The following is a 24,425-nucleotide window of genomic DNA, read 5'->3' on the forward strand; positions in this document are numbered from 1 at the left end:
CCAATGAGACAAGAAAATACTATTAAAGAAACAGTTTTAAGTTGTTGAGGAGACAAATATTATGTCATATCTAATCCTTCAATTCATGATATAAACTTATATCACATTTTTAAGAGCTTCTAATCATTAAAAATGTACTGTTTAATGTGTGTGTGTGTGTGTGTGTCTAGGTTCCCGTTGATATACACACGTGTGCACACACCTACACATATAAAGAGCATGAAGGAGAGAAATTGAATATGTATTTGCTGATATAACTTGAAACCAGACTTGTCAAATTACCTCTTTTTTATTAATATGACACAAAGACATAAATACAAAAATATTTATTGTCAGTGCTGGACATATAGCCATCTGGCAGACCAGGCAATATTATATTGCAATATTCAATTCTCCCTGGTCAGACCAGCCGAATTTGGAGTGCCCTCGATTTCTAGCCTTTATGGTAGATGCGGAGGAGAGAAGACGGCCCGGGGCGAACTGACATACAGAGTTAGCAATATCCGGTTTTCAAAATAAAATGTTAACCTAGTATTTCGAATGAAATACAGGAAAAAAAATATCTTAATTGGATAATATTTACATGTGTGATGCTTAAGAATGTGGAGGTTTCCAAGTGTCATTATATTTCAAATCCCCTTAAAGGCTTATACTTCAATTTAAAAATGATTATTATGTCCTCGATATGCGCGGTCCGTCAGGTATGTTCATGTTTTTACGTGTGAACAAAACACGTTAACCGTGCGAGGGGAATTAGTTAATTGATACGACTTCAGGTTATATACTCATGACTTATACATGAGCATTTTGCTGCATAATTTCTTCCAGTCACTGATAGATTTGAGATCAGAACAACTCTGCCTACAAACATTCATTTTTACTGTATCAATTTTGGGAAATTAAAAGTCTCACAGCTGCACGTTGATATGACTCAGAATCTAACTTTTGCTGTACTGTCAAAACTCTTTGCTTCATAACTTCTGGCAATGACTGACAGGTTTGACTTTAGAAAAACTCTGAATACCCACCTACTAAAAATCATCATCAAAGTCAATTTGCCTTTTTTTTTTACTATATATTTTGTATTTCATTTAAGTTCAGCTGCTGTAAAAACTCATTGTCGCATAATTTCTGCCAGTGACTGATGGATTTGAGAAAATCAAGCATGACAGGACATGTTTTGTTTCTATTTCAATGTATAAGAAAAATAAGGCAAAATGCATGTCTTCTATTCTGATTTTAGTAAAAATAAAAAATAAAGAATATGATAACAACAAATCAGGGTAAAATCATTTAAATATCTTTTATTGAGCATTTGTATATAGATAGAAGTATTGGGGTTCTAAAGCAAGTTGAGAAGTTTTAATCTAGAATCAAACCAGCTTATTGAGCCTTAGAATTTTAAACATTTTGTCTGACTGTATACTAGGAATAAACCCCTTCAACATCCTATACAAAAGAAAGCTACTGGCAAACATGCTTAGATTTGCAGCTTCAAGTACTATCACCTACTCACTCAGCCCATGTTGGCTTGTGTACATGAGAAGACTCTGTATCTCCTTTACAATACAAAGGAAAGAATTTCAAACAAGGCCCACTGGTGCCAAAACAAGTTTATTAGTTGGAGTGAAAAATAAGCGAACATTTGCAAACAAGACCTGGTTATTTTTTGTATGCTGGTGCGTGTGGTGAGAGAAGAGTAACCAAGAGGAGAGGCTAAAAAAGATGAGTGCCACTGTTTTGGTTGTCCTTAGAGAATGAGAGGGTCACTTTCATGTCACGCTTGTGCACCGAACAAAAGTTCAGCATTCTTGCCTGGCTTATTTGGAACCTGAGAGATGTGCAATTGTTAAGATGTTCACTAATGTATGTGGTACCAGATGACCTTATGTCAAAGGCCAAGGGACTATCCACTTCGTAGTGGTGTCATCATCTCAAGATATTACCTGAGGAACTCTGTTGAAGAGAATAGCGGAGCTGTCAACTGACCACCACCTGGTGGTGAGTAGAAACAAGTGACCAAGGTTATTATTGTTCGCTGGAACCAAAAACTCCTGAACCCAACTGCCTGACCAACGGATATTACCCTTTCACACAGGAGGTGGAACTCAGAGGAAGCCCTATTTCATGTCTCTCTGAGGTAGTCGATAAGATCTACAGTGGTAAGGCACCTGGGGTAGATGACATTTGCCCTGAGATGCTGAAGGGTGTGAGCACAGTTGGGCCATCTTGGTTGACTTGCCTCTTTTTAACAAAGTGGTACGGGAAATGGCAGACAGGGGTGGCAATGAGTTCTAATGAGTTCTCTTTGCATGGTGTCTTTGCTCAAACTGAGACACAACTGAGTCCTCCCAGATGTGGAGGTTTTATAGCAATGTCAGAGCGGGAGGGGATGACAAGGTGTTCACTTAACATTTATACTGAATTAATCAGGGAATTGTTGATAGGAATATAATTATACCTCTCTTACACACACACACACACACACACACTCACACACCTCTTTACATTTAATTGTCTTTGGTTGTTCTGTGCCAAGTACCCTTATAATGTGCAGTCAAGTTGCATACATTCTTTTTCATAATAATACGGAAGTAAAATAAAACATGACTTCAGATAGCACCAAACACGACTGCGTGAGCATGTTGTGTCCATGTGGCATTACTGGCTGTAATGTGGAAACAAAATAATAATGATTGAAGTGGGTTATTCAACTATTTTGCTTAAATAAATTGATATTGAATATATACAGTACCAGTCAACAGTACCAGTCAAAAGTTTGGACACGCTTTCCCATTCAAGTGAATAAGAAAGTGTTTCCAAACTCTTGACTGGTAATGTACATATAAAACTAAAGATAATACAGCAAAATGATTAAGGCTGAAAAATTATGTTTCAACTAAGATCATGACGATTTTAGATTATATTATGGTAGTAGAAAAAATACCAAATGTTGGTACGCAATCATGGCAAAGCTAAATTTACAACTATCAACATGTTTAAAAAAAGACACTAGCTCAAACAGTGATTAGACTGATACACAGAAAAATAAATGAGACAATGAAAAAGAGGAAAACTAGCTCGGACATACTGCTCTCATCCAGTGTGCAGATATAATGTACCCATGGTTATTGTTGAAAAATTAGAATTCATTTTAAATGCTTTCATGCACAACATATCAGGCTTGTTCTCCCGTACAACAAGTTTGCCCTCAAGTTTTTTGGCTAATAGAGGAATGTAAACACTTTATTTACGCATCTGCCTTGTTGTCAAAACCTGTTCTGTCTTGCAGGAATATGAAAGTATATTGTGCTGAACGAGGCTCAATATTTTTTCGGACTGATCAGGCGTTGTGTGGAGAAGTCATGTTCTGATGTCTGAGGTAAAAAACAGTGTATGTTAATTTATTAGATGACTCTTCACTGCTAAACATCGTCAGTCAGAATTTATATTCTGTCCTTTTAGCAGTTACTTGTAAAATCAAATGAAAGGAATTCCCACATGACAGAGGTTGTTTTTTGTGCATAGGAAACGATTAGTTCTACAATAACATTAGGCTTTAAAAACCATTTGTTTGGAATAACCTATCGCTCAGACTTGACTTTGTATCGGAGGACAAGGTAGGTGGCCAGTCTTAGGATGATGAAGAAAATGCCCAGAACGATGAAATCCATGTAGAGCTTTGCGTCTTCCACATCCAGTAACTGTAAAACCTCCTCCGGCTGTTGGAACCTACAAACCTTCCCAGGACACTCCAGCTCAGAACGGTTCATCCCATAGATGGACAGGATCACGCCTTCAAAGCCATACCTGTGGGTTTGAGATAGTTACAAACACTGAGGCAAATTCAAACTAATGACACACTGATGATTTCAGGACTCTAAAAGCCAAAAATGGGGTTGAAAATGTAAAGGTTGTCCTGAGCATAGTGTTCAAGAGAAGTCCATGAGGTCAGTAACATCAGCAGGGGCAATACTCTTGGGAGCAGAGGATGCTCAGTAAATTTCATGCTAATCTTGTTATTAAATTAGAAAGTTGACATTTTAACCAGAATAAAGATCTTTAAGTGTCTACAATGCAGACTGCTCATGACATGAACTTGTTGGACAATTGGACTGTTTGGCCAGATGGTCGAGGAAAGGTCAGGGTTATTCAGATTCATCCTCCAAGGACCACGAGTATCCACAGCAAATGTCATTAAAATTCCTCAAATATCTTTTGCCATAGCTGTTATGGACTGCGATGTTTGCAAATAGGAGGCACAGAACCAACCATACAATCAACAATGGTCACATATATCTGAACCAAACTTTATAATGTGTGAAGTGGTTGTTAAAGAACAATTTCAGTTTTTTAAATACTTGGGTTTATTTGAATTTACATCTATCTTCAATGCTGACACTGTACTCCTGTGATCTGGCAACACGGTGACATAGCTATGTGCCTTAATATGTCAGAGTGCAGACAATCTGACAGGTTGCAATCAAAAAAGTTTATTATCTTAATCAGTTCACTTGGAGTAAAATCTAAAGTAATCCTTGACAAAAAGTTCGGTGGGTACAGTACAGTTGAATCTGAAAAAGTCAGCCTACAAGCACTGATGGATGTCGACAATTGACAATTTGTGTAAAGAATTTTAAATAAAAAACGTTTGTTAAAAACCTGTCTCATTATCTGACTACTCATATTTCTTTACCCCTTTGAATTCTTCTTGATGAAGTCGCTTTATTCACAGATCTGAAAATTAACTAGGGCAAGAATAAAAACAATGACCAGACATATGAAAACAATTGCCATGTTTTAATAAATACAGATTAAAGTTCAATATTTTGATCTGGATTGAGCAAGCGACCTGAATCTGCATCTTAATGCCCTACTGCTGATGAACCAAAAAATATGAAATTATTATTAAATTCATCAAAATTAGTTTAACATTAGTTTGTCCACAGTTTGTAATTGTTGTTGTGAGTTGATAATAAGAGGTACACACCTGACATAAGACACATAGGAACTCCACTGCAGATACTTGGGGATAGTATCGAAGTTCACAAAGAATCCAGAGAAAAGCAGCACTGGGATAGCTGTGACAGGTCCAATAAACGTGGCTACCTGTATATGGATGCGGAGAACATTATCTTTAATGTGTAACATAAACCAAGGAATTCCTTATTTAACAAAGCGAACTGGCAGTACCTGTAGTGAGGTGGAAGCGGCCCCAACCAGCAGGCCGAGGGATTGGGCTACCAGGGCAGTACAGATGGACAGGGCTATGAAGAGCAGGTAGCGGCTGGCCTCAGGAGGCTGTTCTGTCATCCAGTACACTATGCTGCAGTACATGATGGGGCAGATGACCTAAAATGGCACTTTCATTAACCCTTTATTCAGTGAAATAAGCGTTTAACCTTTTTTAAACCTAAATTGGCGCAACTATGCCGGAGTAAAACAGTGGTTGTTTGTGGGTATTTTGTCCAGTGTGAAGGGGCTGTATACTGATGTAATAAGAAACTGTACTGAAGCTGGTGTTGCACAAACTACTACTTTCATATGGTCAAGCTCTATCCAATTACAATTCAATCATTAAAAATGCATTTTAATTCCAGGTGTAAATGGGGTAAGAGATCACCTCTTGCAGAAATGCTAGATGGTCGCATTGTCTTCAACTAACACTAGTGCCGTGATGCACTATGTAGTTGTATTTTACTGTGGGTGGTTTGTTGGCACAGCGAGCCAGCTCACCTGGAATGGAATATCAGCCATGGTCTTGGCAAGGTAGTAGGCTTTCAGGCTGTACCAGTAGTTAAGATGCTCCCTCAGGAACACAGACATCTCCAGAGGAACTGGTGTACAGAAACATTTACATTCATGTCAATGTCAGTTTTTATATTCAACCTCACTGATTGACTGTTTTCCAAAAGGCACAAAGTTAAACATGACACATTTATATTTCCATCTTTGAAACAAATTTGGGCATTTTAGGATCATCATCATGTTGTAGAAGCAATCATCCTTTCATCTAAAGCAGGTTTTTTTCCTTTACAGATGGTGTGATGTTTGCATCCAGAGCTTTATGTTGTTTACTTAAATCCAATTTTCCCTCTACCAGTCAGATTTGCCTGAGAGTAAGAGAGGCGTATATTTCATGACACTGTGCACCCTTTTTTTCACAAAATTCTTTTGCACATTGCAGCCAAAACAGTTAGAATTTAACTTCATTAGTCCACAAAACTTGTTTCCAAAATGCATCAGGCCTTTTTCAATATTCCTTCGCGAATGTGTGATGGTGAATTCTGTGGTGAGGATGCTGGGGAGGTTTTCTCTTCAATGAAGGTCATATTTGTGCAGGTGCAGCGCACCATCCCTCCAGAATCAATTGATTAATTGATTTTCCTTCTAGCAGTTTTTCTTGGTCTTTCAGGCCTCAACTTGACCTCCACCATTCCTGTTAACTGCCATGTCTTACATACATTACTTACCGAGGATATGAGTACCTGAAAATGACTTACCTATCTTCCTATTGCCTTCGCCTAATTTGGGGACCTTATTTTTTTTGTTTCAGGCAGCTGCTTAGAGGAGCCACTGACTGCTGATTGTTGGGACAACGTTTGAGGAGTAATTATAAAGCATCACTTGGTCTTCCCTAACAATCAAACCATAGCTCAAACAAGCTAATTAAGGTCTTAGACCATGGCAAAAGTCACAAGAGTGGAAATATCTTGGGGAAAATCACAACAAAAATCATGAACGTATCTTGCTTAAATAGTTGAAAAGAATATTTCAACCTTATACCCATTGCAGATCAGTTGGCACATCATTCTACTCACTCACTCAACAATTCAAGGTAACAGGGGTACCATCATGCCACTGTAAAGATAAATCATCATACTCACAAGTTAACACGGTTGGCATGAGCGCACCAAACATGATGAAAAGCATGGAGAAGAAGAGGAACCCAGTGTTGTTAAAGACCTTGCTGGCATCATTGCCAATGTTCAGATAGAGCAAGCCTATTAACACACCTATGGAGATGTGGCACATCAGTCTGAGGTGGGTCAAAACCTGGCAGCAGAACAAAAGCAGGCGGATTAAACTTTTAAAATGACTTGATCTGACTGGTACTTTTTCTTCTACACATGTTTTGAACCCATTATATTTGCCCCTTAATTTCTTAACAGATGTTGTCACTTACCTGGTCTCGACATATTGTTATGAAGGTTCTCTTGAAGAGGATGCAGAACTGTGTTAGAGTGCTTGTCGCAAAAGTATGGCTCTCTATGTGTCCGTTATTCTGTGGAAAATAGAAATAGGTAATCTCAAAACAGGGAAAGGTGTGCCCGTTATTATATGCAGCTCACTACAGTATACTACAGTCAGGGCTGGATTAATCCATGGCTCTCCCACGTAATGAAACAATTTTATAGGATTAGGTTATGAACACCAGTTGTAATTAAATTTAGTGTCTGATCATTCGTTTGTCTGTTAGTTTTGCATAGTAGACTTAAAACTACAATACCTACACACCTGATTGGTTACCATGGCAGCATGAGAAAGCACAAAAAAGGGCGTGAGAGGACCCAGAAGCATGGCTTTTGTGGAGGCAGTGGGGCAAGGCTAAAGGCTAACCCCAAAACACATTCATCTATCTGTCGTGACCAGGCATGGCAAGTTTATTTGCATAGCACACTTCAACAACCAGGCAATTCAAAGTGCTTTTATCTGTTCTTGTATGTCCAACGTATGCTCACTGGACAAAAGTTGGTCTTTGTACTGCTTGGACAAGGCTACTCATGAGGAGCATGACATGATGAAACGTGGCGTGTTGGTTTTAATTGAAACATAGTTACATGGCAACACTAGGCTGAATGGGTTGACTTGCTGCCGAGTTGACAGGGAATCATCATCATGTATAGGTTGAATGTGTGTTTATATCAACAACAAAAAAATGTGCGTCTATTATTAAGCTAGTGAGATGTTTGACCCCAGCTTGATTTGATGTTATCTTTTGTTAGCTAAATTCCGCTGAGCATAGACTTGAAATAAGTCCATATTTCCAGCGTTAACCAAACACCATACCAAATGAACATTCCATGCAACAGCGGTCAAAATTCCTTATCTATGGAGTGTAGATCCACATCGCTATCATTTAAAAATAATGATAAAAACAAAAACAAAATCCCTAATATCTACTTTTATGCATTAGTTTGTCTAAGATACTGAAAAGGGATTTAATAACACTCATTTTAGTTATTTTGTAGAATTAAAATGAAAATCACCCAGCTACTTCCTTATTGAATGGAAGTCAAGTGTTTCCGGCCTAGTGTGGAGCTCTACGGCTCCAGTGGTCTGCAGCCAGACCTTCTCACATATTTGACTCCTACAGCTTTGTTTGTATCCAACCCCTGTTCTCTGTTTGTGAACGTTGTGATCATAGGGTGCCAGCAATACCAAAAAAATATACTTCTACCTGCCCCATGACATAACATTGTGCTATGGAGGTGCATATCACCACCATTTCTTGAATTAACCACAAATAAAATGTGGGGCCCCTGAGGGTCAGAGGCACCAGACAGTGTAATTGTTTGCCCAGTTGATTATCCAGCCTTGACTGCAGTCGAGCAGCACATAATCTTCTACGCACCGTGGGGTACTTTGTTGCACACACTGACGTGCCATTGTTACCACACTGGTTCTTCTTCTCCTCTATTGCGCACATTCCACCTTGGACTGCCTCAAACAACACAGGGTTCAAGTCTCCATACTCTCCAGATGCAACTTCAATAACTAAGGCAGAGACAAAAGCAAAAAGGTATAAACATGATAAATGAATTGAAATCTTTCAGAAAATCCTCAGCAAAGAGTAGCATATACATGAATAGATGTGAAGTGAACATACTGAAGTCTGCAGGATTGTGGTAGGTAGGACAGTAAAGGCCCAGACTCTTCAAATAGGGGATGAGGTAAGGGACCGTGCCTTTGTAGATACACTGTCCCTGACTGAGAATGTAAAGCTGAGGAACAACAAGATCATTTAAAGGGGCAGTAAGCGATTTTGGAGAAAACTTGTCCCAGAGTCGTAGCATCATTTGCTAGCACGTCTCTTAAAATGTCAGTCACCGATGTTTAACAAACTGCACACGCAGTGTTGTGAGGTGCGGTCCGCACCATTCATTTTGTTTTCAATTTACAGAGCCAGGACTGTGCCAAAAATACAGATTTTTTTTCCCCGCTGCACACACAAATATATATTTGCTAATTTTTGCAAAACGTGTATTGGTTTAGAAATGCTTACTGCCCCTTTGAGGCTGACAAGTGAATGGCAATGTCAAATATCCATTTGACAGGTTACTTGCCTGTAAAAATTGTTAACACAGCTCCTTATTAAATACATAGAAACTGGAACCAAACATCCATTAATTTCCTCTGTTATTGGCCGATTAGCATACCTTGTCAAACATCTCAAACAGTTTGGCACTAGGTTGGTGGATGGTGCAGATGATGGTCCGTCCTCCCAGCGCCAGAGAACGCATTAGTGAGACCACCTGATAGCAGGATGCACTGTCTAAGCCACTGAATGGAGACAGACAGACATACAGAAGCGAAACCATTAATGAGTAGCCCTTAACCTAAACTGGTTTGTTTTCATGTTAAGTTCAATGGGCACAAAACTTTTTCTTTGCTTTCTTTCTTTTGGCTATAGTCATACATTTGTCCCACCATTTTGGTATAATCTGTGCCTTTTAAAAGGGAAAAATATTCACATTAAGGAGTATTACTGCACATGAAAAAGTTATTTTAAGTATTTTGCATCTCCAGATGGAGCTGTGCAAAGTCATGTGTCCCCAAGTGATGGCACTTGAGTCAGCATTGCCTAAATGTTTAATAAAATGTTTAATAAAATGAAAATAATCTAAACACCAGAATTTCCAACCAAGCTGTCAAGTTGAATTGTGCACAATGTAGGTGCTGGGTTTTGATTGGGAAAGAAAATATATGGAATGAACTGGAATTACCAACTTTCGGGTGTTTTGCTTCTGGCAGGTTGCAGGAAATATGTTCACAAACTTCCCCTCTGTTACTGAGTCATGGTGCTGACCTTTTGAAATTAAAAGGACTTGGGTCTTTGACCTCCAAAATCAAATCAATTCATCTTTAGAGTCCAAATTTGTAGGCATTCCTTCAAGGCCCTGCCAGGAATGTTGCATTCTTGATGCCAAAAAAAACGTGTTTCATAAGGTCACAGTGACCTTGACCTCCAAATTTTGACCACTAAAAATCTAATCAGTTCATTAGTCTATATAAACCCATTCTAGTAGACTCCCCAAATTTAAATCTTCCATCCATCCATCGTATACCACTTCATCCATCTAAGGATCACGGGGGGCTGGAGCCAATCCCAGCTAACATTGGGCGAGAGGCAGGGTACACCCTGGACAGGTCGCCAGCCTATCGCAAGCCCACATACAGATATAGACAACCATTCACTCTCACATTCACACCTACGGTTAATTTAAAGTCTTAAATTTACCTAACCCCATTCTGTATGTCTTTGGACTGTGTGAGGAAGCCAGAGAACCCGGAGAGAACCCACGCATACACGGGGAGAACATGCAAACTCCACACAGAAAGGCCCTGGTTGGTTTGAAGCGGGATTCGAACCCAGAACCTTCTTGCTGTGTGGCGAAAGTGCTAACCACAACACCACCGCGAAGCCCCAAATTTAAATCTTGAACCTGTAAATGGCCAACATATGGGTACTTTTATCTACTGTTTGTGGCATTTTTGATTACACATATCAATTTGATATAGGGTTAGGGTTAGGGTTACATCTCACACAGTTAACATGTCTGTCTGTCTGTCTCACCTGGTGGGCTCATCAAAGAACATGACCGGAGGATTGTTGACCAGTTCAAGGGCGATGGCCAGCCGTTTACACTGACCTCCTGACAGCGAGCTGGTGCGAGTGTGAGCACATTCGAGGAGCCCTAAGGCAGTCAGAATCTCATTCACCTGAAAAGGGGAAAGTGAGACAGAAAAGTGTTTTTGACAATCTATTTTTAAAAAACACCTTCTTTTTACATGGCCAAAAAAGTATGTGTTTTCCTGTGAATGAAAAATGAGCACACAGAACAGACAATCCAACACTAACTCTAGAGAAGGCCTCTCATGTTATTATGTCATGTGAAGGCCACCGTAGGTTCTCTGACACACTTGGAAGGGAAGGGTGGGGGCGAGGGATATTTAGTTGCAGTAGTGAGGGGTCCACAAATGTGACCTGCGCTGTGAAATACTTTGGTATTGATCCTTTACTCCTTGCATTTTTCATTCTGTCACTACAGCCAATTGACTCTGCGGGGGGGGTGGGGTGGGGGGGTGATAAAATAATCTCCCTTTTTTCCATCTGATTGAAGAACACTGATCGGATAAATATATGTGACCATGTAGCCTACAATTCTTCAGTCAGCCATAGGCGACGTCACTTGACTGACTGGGTAATGTTTCTATTGCCCTCCGGAGAGAGACAGTATCACATACAAACATGATCATAAACCCCTTAGGCCAACAATTTGCTGCTATTATAATATGCTGAAGTATCACCACGCTCACCCTTGATTACCTTATTCGCCTCAAAACCAAGCAAAATCTTTGAATTCCATCTACAGGTTCACTCTTGGAGCAAAAAGTAATCTTCTAACAAACATTTGTAACTCGCACAAAAGTTCTGGCTAATGCCTTCTTTACTGTGGAAGCTACTTATGAAGGCACGTGTTCAAAGTAAACACAGGACTACAGTTATATTACTTTGTGTTTATTTTGTAAATAGTTTTTTTGTAAAAATTGTCCTGACTGTAATTGAAGGTGGGCCTGACAGTTGTTTTTTTTAAACCAATATTAGCTGTTGGTGTCATGATCTTGTGTTCTCATTTCCTGTTTTATTTTGAATTAGTTCCTTGTGTTGTTTCACTTCCTGTCCTGTGTCTAGTTTCTGGTGTCTTGTTTTTCCTGTGTCTCCTGCCCCTGTGATTGTCTGCACCTGTTCCTAATGTGTCTCACCTGTGTTCTAATTGCCCCGCCCTCCTCTTGTGTATTTAGTCTCTGTGCTTCCCTTTGTCAGTGTTGGTTCGTCTGTTGTATTTCCCCAGTCTGTCCGGAGACGGCTGTTCCTGTTTTTCTTGTTGTCTGGCCCGGTCTCTAACTGCCTGTTGTGTTTCCCCAGTCTGTCCTGAGACGTCTGTTCCTGCTGTCTTCCTGGTCGTCTTCCCCCGGTCTGTGTCTGCATTTTTCCCCGGTCTGTTTCTGTGCTTTTCCCCCTGGCTCCAGTATTTGGATTATCATTTTTTTGCTACATCTCGTGGACACCCTTGGTTTGACTCGGTTTCTGTTTTATTATTAAATATCCTTTTTTCATCACCTCTGCATTTGGGCCCTTCTTCCTGCTCAGTCCTGACAGTTGGTTAAAAGATATATTTTGGTATGAAAATGCTTCTTTTTTTTTTTTTTAATGCTGGTGATACCCAAAGAGCAGTGACAAGAGCTCAAACAAAGAGTCAAGTACCTGCAGCCCTACAACACTGATCCCTAGCAGACCGGTGTGTCCTTTGTTTGGACAGTGTCAACAGAAAGTGAGCAATCCACCATATTAACTTTCAATGGCTGGTAAGATTTAGAAATGTGTTTGGTGTATTCAAAGGGAAGTTTATAGTTAATACCTATGTATTCGGTGTACGTTCAGTTAGTAGATGTTAATTGTTCAGCTCACCAGTGCTTTCTTCACATCCATAGTTTCATTCAGCTTCAAGTTTGCTGAAACCTGCAGTTAAGAGAAAACCAGACACGACCATGTAATGCAACAGGTATTTACTGTACAGCGCAGGAACAGATGGCATGCTCAAGACACAAATCCACTCCTGTGGCACAATGACCATCAACCTTTTCCTGACTAGTTCAGAAAGAATAATATTATATATAAACATTGTTAAGACCAGACTTTACTTTAATAATCATCTAAATGTCACATTTTGAACATAAATTTAAATGTCCCCAGAAAACTCACCTGTTCAGACTGCACCTTAATTCCTGAATTTACTATATTTAACACTAAATGAACGTAATGTAACGTTCCATGCTGTGCTGTGAGCCTGTCAGTGTGAGCTCACCATCATGGCCTCCCGTGCAGTGAGATGTGGCAGCAGCATGTCCTCCTGCATGATGTAGCAGGACATTTTCCTGAATGTCCTCAGGTCCCTGGGTTTACCATTTACCAGGATCTGACCCTTCATCCCCGTTTCCCTGAGCAGCAGGAAGGACACACATACACACACACAAGTAATGAAACTGGGCAATATATTGCATAATGGACCGAAGACATGTCTCCTGGACTCTTACTCCAGTTGTGTAAAAAACCTTTTGGTTCCTGATGAAAACTGAGCTCTCCCCTAATTGTGCCGTTAAATTTGCTTTTGACATTGCACCAGAAATGATTTAGTCTCAAATAGGATGACTTTCTTTTACAATAGCTGTACAGGGTATTTTTGCTCACTAACCTGTATCCAGCCAAAATGTTCATCAAGGTGGACTTCCCGGCCCCTGAGGGCCCCATGATTCCGATTAGCTCTCGACTGCAGAACCTCCCGGACAGACATTTGAGTAACGCTTTGTAACCTGGCAACAGCAGAAAAGATTCCTGTTAACATTTGATAACAACAGGATGTTAAATATAGAATAAACTTTTACCTGGGGTTCCCGGTAGCGGGCGGGTGTATCATAATTGGTGGCATCTGACATTCTGTCACTGCAATAGCAGGGATAAAAGTTTTTGGAGGGTAATGTCAGGTCCTGCTCCATAGATTTTTTTTTCCCTTTCTCAAACAACTGCGATTTTAAGGTTTCTGCTGACACAACATGCAGTGGGCCTCATCAGCACCAACCTGAAACAGTTTACAGGGAAGAGGTCGACATGGCAGCATGGTATCAGACCAACCACTATTTGTTTCAACATGAACAAAAAGAAGGAAGTTCTTGTTTACTTCAGAAAGACACATGCTGACCACCAATAGCAGTGCTGTGGAGAGAGTCACCTCTCCTGGACCTCACACGTGACAGCACTTTCTTAGAAAGCAAAGCAATGTCTACAGTGAATGCACCCTGTCTAATATGGGAACTGCAGGTCTTCTGCGGTCGTGAAACCTTACAGTGAACAGTGAACACAGGATAAAAGATCATCAATACATCTCTCCCTCCATACTAGGTCAATGAAGCACAATGCAAGGCGATGAACAACCCCCCAAGGGGCTGGGTTGAATATTTTTGAAATATGAACGGTTGAGGTTGACTGTTTTTTTTTTCCTAAAGCGCCAGTCCTACAGGGTACGATTGTAAAAATACTGAGAGAGCTCATTTACACACTGGTGTGACTCACTTAGTACTGTGGCTGTGCAAACTGTGTAACTATTGGAGAAACAAGCCTGCAAACATGAAGTATGATGTATTAGTTATTCCGCTAGAGTAAGTGTTTGTTTAAACTAAAGGTTGAAAGGAATGTTTATTCATGTGTCCTGGCACACACCTGACCTGACTTCATTTCTCTCCTCTAGCCCCTTTTCAGATCAACCATAACATACCCTATTTCATGTTCAAAAGTCTACATCCGTGATGCAGACAATCTGCAAAGAGAAAAGGTTATGTACCGTATAAAATGTGTTCGTATACACTGTACTGGCAGGGGCTTATTCTTTCGTGAACAGAATTAAGCAGTTTGAACCAACAGTGAGACGAAGCTACAAACTATGGTGTCACAACACTGAAAGGTGATCGCTCATGAAGTTAATTCTCACTATGAGTCTTTGTACTAATTTGCACATCAACAATATCTACAACTCAAGTGTGGGGTGTAAGGACTGCTGCAGCAGGGCTTCATCCTTAGTTTCATGTGACAAAAAGATACCCCGTTATGGTGAATACTTGCTCCCTTTCAAAAAAGAAACCCTGAATATCAACAACTATCTTGTTATAAATTGACCATATCATCTGACTGTAGACCAAAACACACACACACACGATGGTAGTGCATGTGTATCTACTGGTCTGTGTAATACTGTCCGTGACTCCACATTGCAATGCCAATCAATCCTCTGCCCTTCCCAGAGGATTGGGAACGGCGTGTCAGTAACAATCACCCCTGCTCCCCTCTCCAGTTGCTTTTCCACTGCAAAACATGTCAGAATGTACAACAGAGGAACAATGAGCTCAAATGTCAATCTTTCACTATTATGATTTTGTGTTTGGTTAATATTTCATGGATTTGTTTAAATGTGTAAGAGTTTGTTTCATATTGCCGCACTTTAGATTGCTGTGTCATTAATCCTGAAGACTACAGACATTGTCATCATTAAGTTTCTGTATGCATTAATAGTGTACGTGAGAATAATGATGGCCTGGTTTACTTTATTCATTTGATCTTTTGTGATCAGAGTAATCCAAGTCATCGCTCCTTGACTGCTATTAATAAGCTGTTGGGGCGGCTTGTTAGATCCTTCCCTCATTCCTTTCAACCTTTAAAGACACTGTAGGTAAACACATAACATAGGCGAATACAATAGTTTAATAAAAAAAAAAATTTGGAACAAGAACGCATTTCGACATTTGAACATCCACACATTTTGTGTTACCAGCTGCAGCAGAGGGCTGGTATTGGTTTCACTGTGTGTCTGTGTGTGTGTACTCCTGAATACACCAATTATAGCAGGAATTAAACCAGAGATGTGTGTGTAAACGGATTTTGTCAGTGTGATAGCGTCAGAATTGTGCAGGATGCAGTCATGAAACTACAGGTGTGCAGTTGAGATCAAGATGAAGGCAGAGATCGAAGATTGAATGTGTCTAACCAACGAGTACTGAGTTAAGTCAAAATGTAGTGATGGCTTTAACACTGACAATCTTATTTTCATGATCAGAACGTCAACATGTTGGTCTCTAGGTTTAAGTGTCTTTACACTTTTCTCTTTACAAACTAATTAGAAAAGACATCGATGGAGAGATGCGTGTTACCTCTCCTCCTACAGCACGGCCCCTCTTGGATGGTGTAGGAGAGGTCGGTGAAATCCAGGTCAACGGCCGAGCGTTTGGGGAGGTGGGAGAAACGCTGCGCCTCAGTGATCTCGTTCTCAACCTTCTTCAGGTGGGTCAACATGGATGGCTCCTGCTGCTGCTGAGGCGGAAGCTGGGCTAGAGGCTGGCCGTCTCTGTCCTCCATGGGGACACTCACAGAATCGGGTTCCAACGCCTTATTGTCCATTCCTGCGCTCTGCATGTAGACGGGGAAGGGGAGAGAGCCAGGAAAGAGAAAGGCAGAGGACGTACAAAGGACACTATCACAGAAAGAAGGGAGGTCAGTGATACTTAATTATCTGTTGGTATGCCTAATTCTACAACTGCAGCTTTGGATTTCTTGCCTTTCCCACATTTTTTGAGGTCATTTAATAAAATTCTCTTTACTACAACTAAACACCGGGGCACCTGAGCCAGTGAGCAAACTATTTTAGTGCAAAAAAAAAAGAAAGAAAAATTCACAGCACATTGTTGTTCTGTTGGTTGCCCACACAGTGAGTGGAGCTGCTTTGGTAATACACAGATACAAGGATCTAAAAGCATTTAAACTACATTCTTTTCTTTATTTTCATGGCAGGAGAATTCGGTGTTGGCATGGCAAGAAGACCAAAACAAGGAGATTGCGAACATTGGTGTCAATAAGTATTCAAAGAATCCTGCAATCTGATTGTCTGATCCACTCTGGATTTGAAATGAAGCAGTGGCTAAAGTGCAGAGTGTCAGTTTGATATTTGAAAGCGTTCACCTCACTGATTATGGTATTTCTGTCCATGGTCACCGGGCCAGTTTAAAACCAAGCTATGCACAGCAGTTCGTCCACTGTTAGGGGAACTGCTGTGTAATTAGTAAAGATTCTGACATGCGTGGTTCCCAGACAATGTACCTCGCTGAATTTGGCCCTTGGCTTTTTATAAGTTTCACCATTTGATTTTGAGTGATATATCTCAACTGCTGTTGGGTGGATTTTCCTCTAGCATCAATTCTTATACGTTTAAATTTGTCAGATGTTTGGTTTATGACCAACAAATACTGTTACAAAAATAATGGCAACCAACCCACTGATTCAACCCACTACATTATCAGTGACACTGATAATGTAGTACATTCAGTTCGGTTGTGATTTTTAACAATTTTATTTTGAACATGTACACAACAAAAGTCAAGCATAAATGAAAATCTATATACATTTCCTGGGAAAAGATAGGTTAGGCATGACCACCGTCAGACAAAATCCTTGAACATTGTCGTGGCAGGACTATAAGCAGCAGAAATATGCAACCCTGCCTGTGATCGCAAGGTGATTGATGACCACTGAAATGGAGATACGTTTAATCTACTTTGTTCTGCGCTGACCACTGTAAAAATGGTTCCCAAGTCTGAGGTGGTACAGTAATTTGTCCTTTTTTGAGATAAAAGTCTCATTTAATCACTCATGGGGTTCATAATCTCCTTGGGGATTAAAATCAACTTTCTTCTCTACCCTTGATCTGCTTGGAGCAGGAGGGGCCTGGAGTTACCAGTTTGGGAAAAAAGAACCCACTACAGACTCAAGTACACTACCAAGGACGAAGCCAAGTTAATGTATGGGAAATGCCTGCTCCTTCACTTGCCCTCCAGATCACACATCTTTGTCGACACATTTCACTGATAGCATGGAGAGAGAAGCCAGAGAAAAGTCGAAGTGGGCACCCAAGAAGGAGGCAGGGGAACGAAGAGACACGTTATGTATGCCAAAATGTCACGAGTCAACTGCCCTGTTCTGGTAGAGATGGGAGGTCCACAGAGGAGGCAGAGAACTCAGCGACCTGGGATCATACCACTTCAGATTATCTACTGTACCACTGTTAAACTTGTATCTGACTCTAAGACTTGATGCTCCAAATACAGCTTGATTAAAGGCTCATTAGAATCAAATATAGTGGTCAGGTCCACACGGCTGAATGGAGACATCAAAGGGGCGATTAAATAAAACAAAATAAATCATGTCACTTGTCTGGTTTAACTGGAATGAACTCCAGAGCAAACGTCCAATCTGAAGAGTTTGTGTACCGTTCTTCTCTCAATGGTGTAAAGTAGATTCATCGCCATGGAGTTGTTTGCTAGCCTGGGACCCAGACGAATTCTTGGAGCTCATTTAATTTGCCCTGCCAGAATGTATTTGAGTATTAGTCTGACTACGCCAGGCTAGTTGTTTGCCTCTGCCAACTACTACATCCTTGTCTAATAAAGGGTATTAGTTTATCATAATTAGCATATGAAGACTTGAGTTATGGCCATGAAGACCTGAGTTATGGTTATTTTGTGAGGATACAGTGACTTTGACCTATGACCATCAAATTCTAATCAGATCACCCTTGAGTCCAAAATGAAAGTGTGTGCCAGATGTAATGAAACTCCCTCCAGGTGGTCCTGATACATTCATAGGTATGAGATGGACGTGAGGTCTTGAGTCGCACAACCAAATTCGAATCAATTGAGTCCAAGTTGATGTAAGTGCCAATTGTAATAAATTTCCTGTGAGACATTCCTGAGACAACATGATCAAAAACATGTTGTCAAGACTTTGAATTAAATGGAAAAAAGGTAATAGTGTATTTTGCCATTATTAACATATTCATTATCTAGATATGACCAAAAACAGGTTTTCGGAGGTCACAGTAACCTTGATCTTTGGCCACCAAATGGTTAATTAGGCGTTTCTCCTCAAGGTGCTCGTGAGATATTGCATTTACGAGACTGGGACATACATATGAGAACAGTCGAATGAAAACATCCTAGAACTGTAACAGAATGTACAAAATGCTCATCTAAAATCCTAAGACTTGTGCAAAAAAACAAAACACAAACAACTGAGTGCAGGCAGCGCTTTTTTCACTTTGGAGACAGACGGGGAATATTATCCAGCACTACAAAAGCTTTTCTAGTCTTATTGACCACTCAAAGTGCTTGACAGTACAAACACACATTCACCCATTCATACAACACGGTGCTTTTTCACACGCCGGGGCAATTTAAAGTTCAATTGCTTTCCCAAGGACACTTAGGCACATGGACTGGAGGAGCCTATGAATGAACCAATGACCTGAATTGCCTGCTCTATCTTCTACTTTGACCACCTTGGTGCCATACTTTGATGGCCGTGCCACAGGTTGTATGTTTGGCTCTTTACTGGAAATTCAAGATGGACGTTCCTCACCCTGATGACCTGATGCTGTTTATGTTGCAAACCGAAGAGCTGCCAGATTCTTTATGGAATGCAACACGCAGCATGTATGGTGAAAGCAAAGTAGTCGATTTGCGTCAAAACTGTGCGACATCTCATTTAGTTTATAACCCTGCATCACTTTGCAAACTTAGGCACGGCCTAAGAACAGGAGTGTAGCTGTCGGCATACAGCTCCTTAGATTGGATATGCTGTGGTAAAAGTGGTAAAGGTAAAAAAACATTTGCCTGGCAAAAAAATAAAGTCTGAGGACATGAAAGCCCTTCAAGCTCCTCGTTGGGCTGCTGCAGTGTAATGGAGGAGTTCCAGTACAGGCAGGATCTGAGCATGCCTCTGAAACACAAGAGCCATTCTTTCAAAGTTGCCATTCAAACTGACGGACTGATGGAAAGCCATAGCTCATGACTCATAGCTCATGAGAAACATCCAACCACAGAGCTTTCCTCAGAACAGAGAGAGCAGAATAAAGAGAAATATTTTCTCCACCATCGTAACGTATATGGACTCGCCTGACGGAGTAAGGGAGAAGGCATCAGATCCTGGGAATGCTGAGGAAGCTGAATCCATTTGCTGTGCTTATAGTCAGTTTAAGGAAAAAGGTTCACTTTTGGGAGAAACAAATCTGCTTTGCATTCTTATACAGTATGTTGGTCACATGATTTGAATGATCCGATGCACAGGGGGAATATTACAGGCAGAAGAACCAGCTACCTGCGATGCACAGTGGGGAAAGACACAATTTTTCCAGAATACTCATTGTCTGGCTTGGAGGCATCTGCTCTGGTCGGTAGTAGCTTTTGTCTTCTACCAGAGGTCCTCACACCTGAAGATCTGGCTTTATGGCCATTACTTGTCAAAGGTGATACATGAATGGGGTTATAACCGTAGAGCAAGTACTTTGTTACTTTTCATGCTGTTTGACTCTTATGACTGACATGTCAACCACTGAAGTCAATGTCTTATAGCATCTAAATATATATAAATGGATATTTAAAAAATATTATATCGAATCCGCCTTCATGATCATAATATTGAGACCACGCTGTTTCACGCTGAATGTTAGAGGAAGAAAATAGCTGTTCATGTTTCCCCTAACAAAAGGGCAATCTTATGAAATAACCAATGCTTCAACTAAAGTTTATCATCCAAGTTTGAGTTGAATGTATTATGTCAATGAAATATAAGTTAAAGGGGCAGTAAGCAATTTTGGAGAAAGATCGTTTGTTGTAGACTACACTGGTCGGGGCTCGAACCCGCAGCCTCGCTTAGGGGAGACCAACGCGCTAAACCACAAGGCCAAAACCCCCTCTTAGGGTGTTTGGGAGTGATGTTTACAAACTGTTTTCAATTTAGAGAACCAGGGCTGAGACGTTAAACTGGACATACAGCTAGCAGACCGTGAGGAAATATTCCCCGATATCTACAAAGAGTGTGTTGGATTAAAATCGCTCACTGCCCCTTTAAGCTGCTGACATTACATCTTGTTACGGTACCATTTAGCTTTCTATGTTAAACCTAGTACATTCCCATAGTCACAAACAATATGGATGAGTCACTGTCCAACATGAATGTATGGGCTGCAGGTAGAGGGAATGAGTACCTCCAAACATGCAGAAATATGAATCACAGGCTCTTGTCTAAGTACAGTACAGAGCCCTCACGGACTCTTCAGAAAATGTCCAGTTGACATTGCTGAACAAGTTAACATAGTTAAAATTGTTTCTCTAACCTTTGTATCTCTGTTGATAAGCCTTTTATCAGTGATAATGGGATAAAACACATTACAGAGTAAATATTAGTTTAGTTGTTCCAGGTATTTTCTTTCACGCTCGAAGGGCCATTAATTTTTTTATGCCATTAATTTTTTTATGCACTCGGCTGATTTACTGGGCTCGGCTGATAACTGTGACAACAGTGGATGAATAGAGTTTAGAAGAGTTTTCACCAGTTTACAGGAGCCAAATATTAAGAAAAGACCAAATGAACTGTTAAATGAATATAAAATTGCATTTGGAGATTGATTCCTGTCACAATAAAATTGTTAACTAAAAGTTGAATAAATAAATAAAGCACTGTATGTTACATGTAACTACTTGTTCCACAGCTTGTTGAAAGGAAATTAACCCACAGTACATCCAATAAAAGCTGTGTGAGTGGAGAGGGGACAGGCTGAGCGGTGACACATCCTCTCCTGGGAGAGATGACTCATAAAAAAAAAATCAAAGTTACACTTGTCAGTAAAAGATAAAGCGCTTACATGGGCTGCCGTTCAGTGAAGTATCGTTGTCCTCCTAGGCGTGTGACGTTATCCTACCCGGCCGCTGCATTCAGTATCAAGCAATGTCTGTTCCAGTCTCCTGCAGCATCTACAGCACTGCTGCAAGCCAGAGCACAGAGGAGCAGAGCAGAGAGGGCGGATCAGTACAGGAGGGGGGTGGGTGGGCTGCAACGTAACAGGACGGATTGAGAAAGGACACTGAACCACTGTAAAGACCCTGCTGTCAGGACTGGGTCACATGGGGGGGGGGGGGGGGGGACATGACTCCTCTGTTTCGTAGAAATGTGGATTTCTGCTTTTTTAATCTTCATCATGGACGACAGGTGTAGGCTTAAGTTTATGTAACCCAGCAGTTCGACACAAGCTTATTTCACTTATTTCCCACATTTTTAAACTTAGGTCAAAATGGATGAAATGTATGACAAACGACTGCTCATAATTCCAATTCCAGTCTTATTCCAATGTACTTAATTGATTTATAATTCCTGTAAAATGTATTTATTGAAAGTGTTGATTGATTTAGTCGAATAAATGTAATGGAAATGTTGAATGTTAAATATATTAATAATAACAATGAAAAGAGGAAAAGACAAAGGTCTCAACTCAAGGTCCACATCTTTCAGCCATAGCTCATGGTCTTCATCAATTTGATTAATTATAAATTAGTTTGAACGCATTGTGTAAATTTGATCATTAGAGAAAAACACGAGATAGAGTTTAAACCTGCAGAAAAATCCAATCGACTTTCTGGGGTTTGTTTGCCATCTGGCTCTATGTATGCCAACTGTTTTTTTTTAAACCATCTTTTAAATTAAAACAATTCAATACATGTATATTTGTCTTACAACATGAAGGACCGTTTTCTTTAGACACTTCCTTGAATTCCTCAGAGTTTTGGGGGATGTGACAAATACAAATACAACAAGCCACAACACGAACTGCATATCTCAGTGACTGAATCCACTGCCAGACGTGAAGTTGACAAGTTTTGACTTGAAAAGATACAAATACATACAACAGACCCCCCTTGTCTGTTGTCTCTGATGGCACCTCGAATTTGCCGAAGGGGAGGAATTCTCCATGAACACACCTGGTGTCAAACAGAGACGATGAGACAATTTAGACAGGTTGCTTCATTCTGTGCAGTGATGTGTCCAAAGGAGGGAAATCTAAACATGATTAAGGCAAACAAACAAAGCAGACGCTAAATTGTGCCAATGTACATACCCCAGATAGGAAATGTGTCCCTGGCCGCGGGAGTGCACATGCATTCAGTGAAGGTGGAGCTACACTACTATGCTTTGATTTCACCTAAGTAAATGAAAAATAGCAACATATGGATTGTTCAACTCATCGTTTCAGTATTGTATTTTTATTAACGAGGTTTTGCAAAGTAACACGTGACTCATCCATCAAAAAAAAATGCTTTTAATCGTCTGTAAGTGTGATTGAATTTCTTATTATTCATTGCACTGAATTGTCCAATGAGAAACCAAGGCAATCATATCTTTTTTCCTGTAATAAAGTAGTCGTGCTATGTTACTGTTTGGAAGCTAGATCCAAACACGCTGAAATTCACCCTTTTGTAAGGAATTTGTTCATTCTAATACCGTACTATACGTTAAAATCAAGATCACTGTAATCATTTCAACACACTGCTCGCCTCAATTACATCTAATTCTTTGACTCGAAATGTACATTCAAATGAATGCAGCATATTGTCAACAATGTTTGGTTCCTGTAATCCACTTTTTCATTCCAAATAATAGCCTACCTTTGGATATTGTTGTAAATTATTCTGAATTTCCCCCTCCTTAAAGGGTAAATAATCATAAACCAAAAAATTATAATCACCATGATGACAATGTATTGCATTTATATAGCGCTTTTCATAACACAAAGCCATGAAGGTACTTGTCCTGCAGGCTGGACATGCAGTCTACCAAAACATGTATCCCACCTCCATAATGCACAGTCTCTACCCTTTGTATATACTTCAGATCATATTTAATAACCTCAGTAAGTATGAACACGTTTCCTCTTTCCTAGCAAAAGTTATAAGGGGAAACATTATTTCAGACTGCATTTTCTTTTTTTTGAAGATTTGTTTCATAGAAAGTTGCTCAATTTACAGTCCAATTGCAATATGTAACATGTTCCACAAACATTTCCATTTGTGATGATCCATATGAGCAAAAGATTTCAAGGGAAGGAAACTGAAATAATAAACATATGTACACATATAAATCCAAATGTACTTGTAGGCAAATTATACATCAACTTAAAGCTGAACAGTGATAATGACTTATATTACTACTAATAAACCTAACCTGCTGTAGTGGTGTTGTATGAAACAATGATTATTATATAATAATAACAACAAAGGAGAACATAAAAAACAAAAATACATAAAAACATTTGCCTATGCAGTGGCACAAGCAGGACAAATGAAAGCCTCTTCTGCATGGGCCTTGATTTTGTGGCAGGTTGAAAATGCTGTCTGAAATGCTGTTTGGAACTTTTTTACAACAAAGCCATTTGGGCTTTACACTAGCATTTGTACATAAGTATGTTAGCGCTTAATGCTCAAGCTACAGTATCACAAACCGACTCACCTGGTCCTCTGCTGACTTGCTTCTCTAGGTCCTGGGTGGTTGGGGGAGGGACACCTGACAGAAACCAATGTTGTCGGGGATCGTCTGGTCTCGTTATGTGTATAACCTCCAGGTCCCTGACTTCTTGATGTACAACTTGCCGTACCTGGCTTAAGAGAAAGGAGGTCAACTTAGTGAAACGTTCATATAGCTTGACATTGAGCAGTTC

The 24,425-nt window shown here is 40.1% G+C and overlaps 1 protein-coding gene across 2 annotated transcripts; it reads right to left on the reverse strand.

Moving 5' to 3' along the window:
- Positions 1 to 1,598: 1,598 nt before the first annotated feature.
- On the reverse strand, positions 1,599 to 22,692 carry LOC118299693 (ATP-binding cassette sub-family G member 4-like). Of its 2 annotated transcripts, XM_035623630.2 has the most exons (16): positions 22,618 to 22,692; positions 21,582 to 21,701; positions 16,042 to 16,297; positions 13,539 to 13,656; positions 13,152 to 13,284; positions 12,755 to 12,805; positions 10,859 to 11,004; positions 9,441 to 9,564; positions 8,891 to 9,005; positions 8,636 to 8,778; positions 7,187 to 7,285; positions 6,888 to 7,056; positions 5,737 to 5,837; positions 5,194 to 5,352; positions 4,991 to 5,109; positions 1,599 to 3,810 (listed from the first exon to the last, which is right to left on the reverse strand). In XM_035623630.2, the coding sequence occupies exons 3-16, from the start codon at positions 16,286 to 16,288 to the stop codon at positions 3,585 to 3,587; spliced, it is 1,950 nt and encodes a 649-aa protein (XP_035479523.1). In that variant the 5' UTR covers positions 16,289 to 16,297; positions 21,582 to 21,701; positions 22,618 to 22,692; the 3' UTR covers positions 1,599 to 3,584. The 2 variants fall into 2 exon arrangements, with proteins under 2 accessions (XP_035479523.1, XP_035479524.1); XM_035623631.2 differs by lacking the exon at positions 22,618 to 22,692 and having other exon boundaries at positions 21,582 to 21,754.
- Positions 22,693 to 24,425: the final 1,733 nt, after the last annotated feature.

This window comes from Scophthalmus maximus, chromosome 11, assembly GCF_022379125.1.
Source record: "Scophthalmus maximus strain ysfricsl-2021 chromosome 11, ASM2237912v1, whole genome shotgun sequence".
NCBI classification, from domain to species: domain Eukaryota; kingdom Metazoa; phylum Chordata; class Actinopteri; order Pleuronectiformes; family Scophthalmidae; genus Scophthalmus; species Scophthalmus maximus.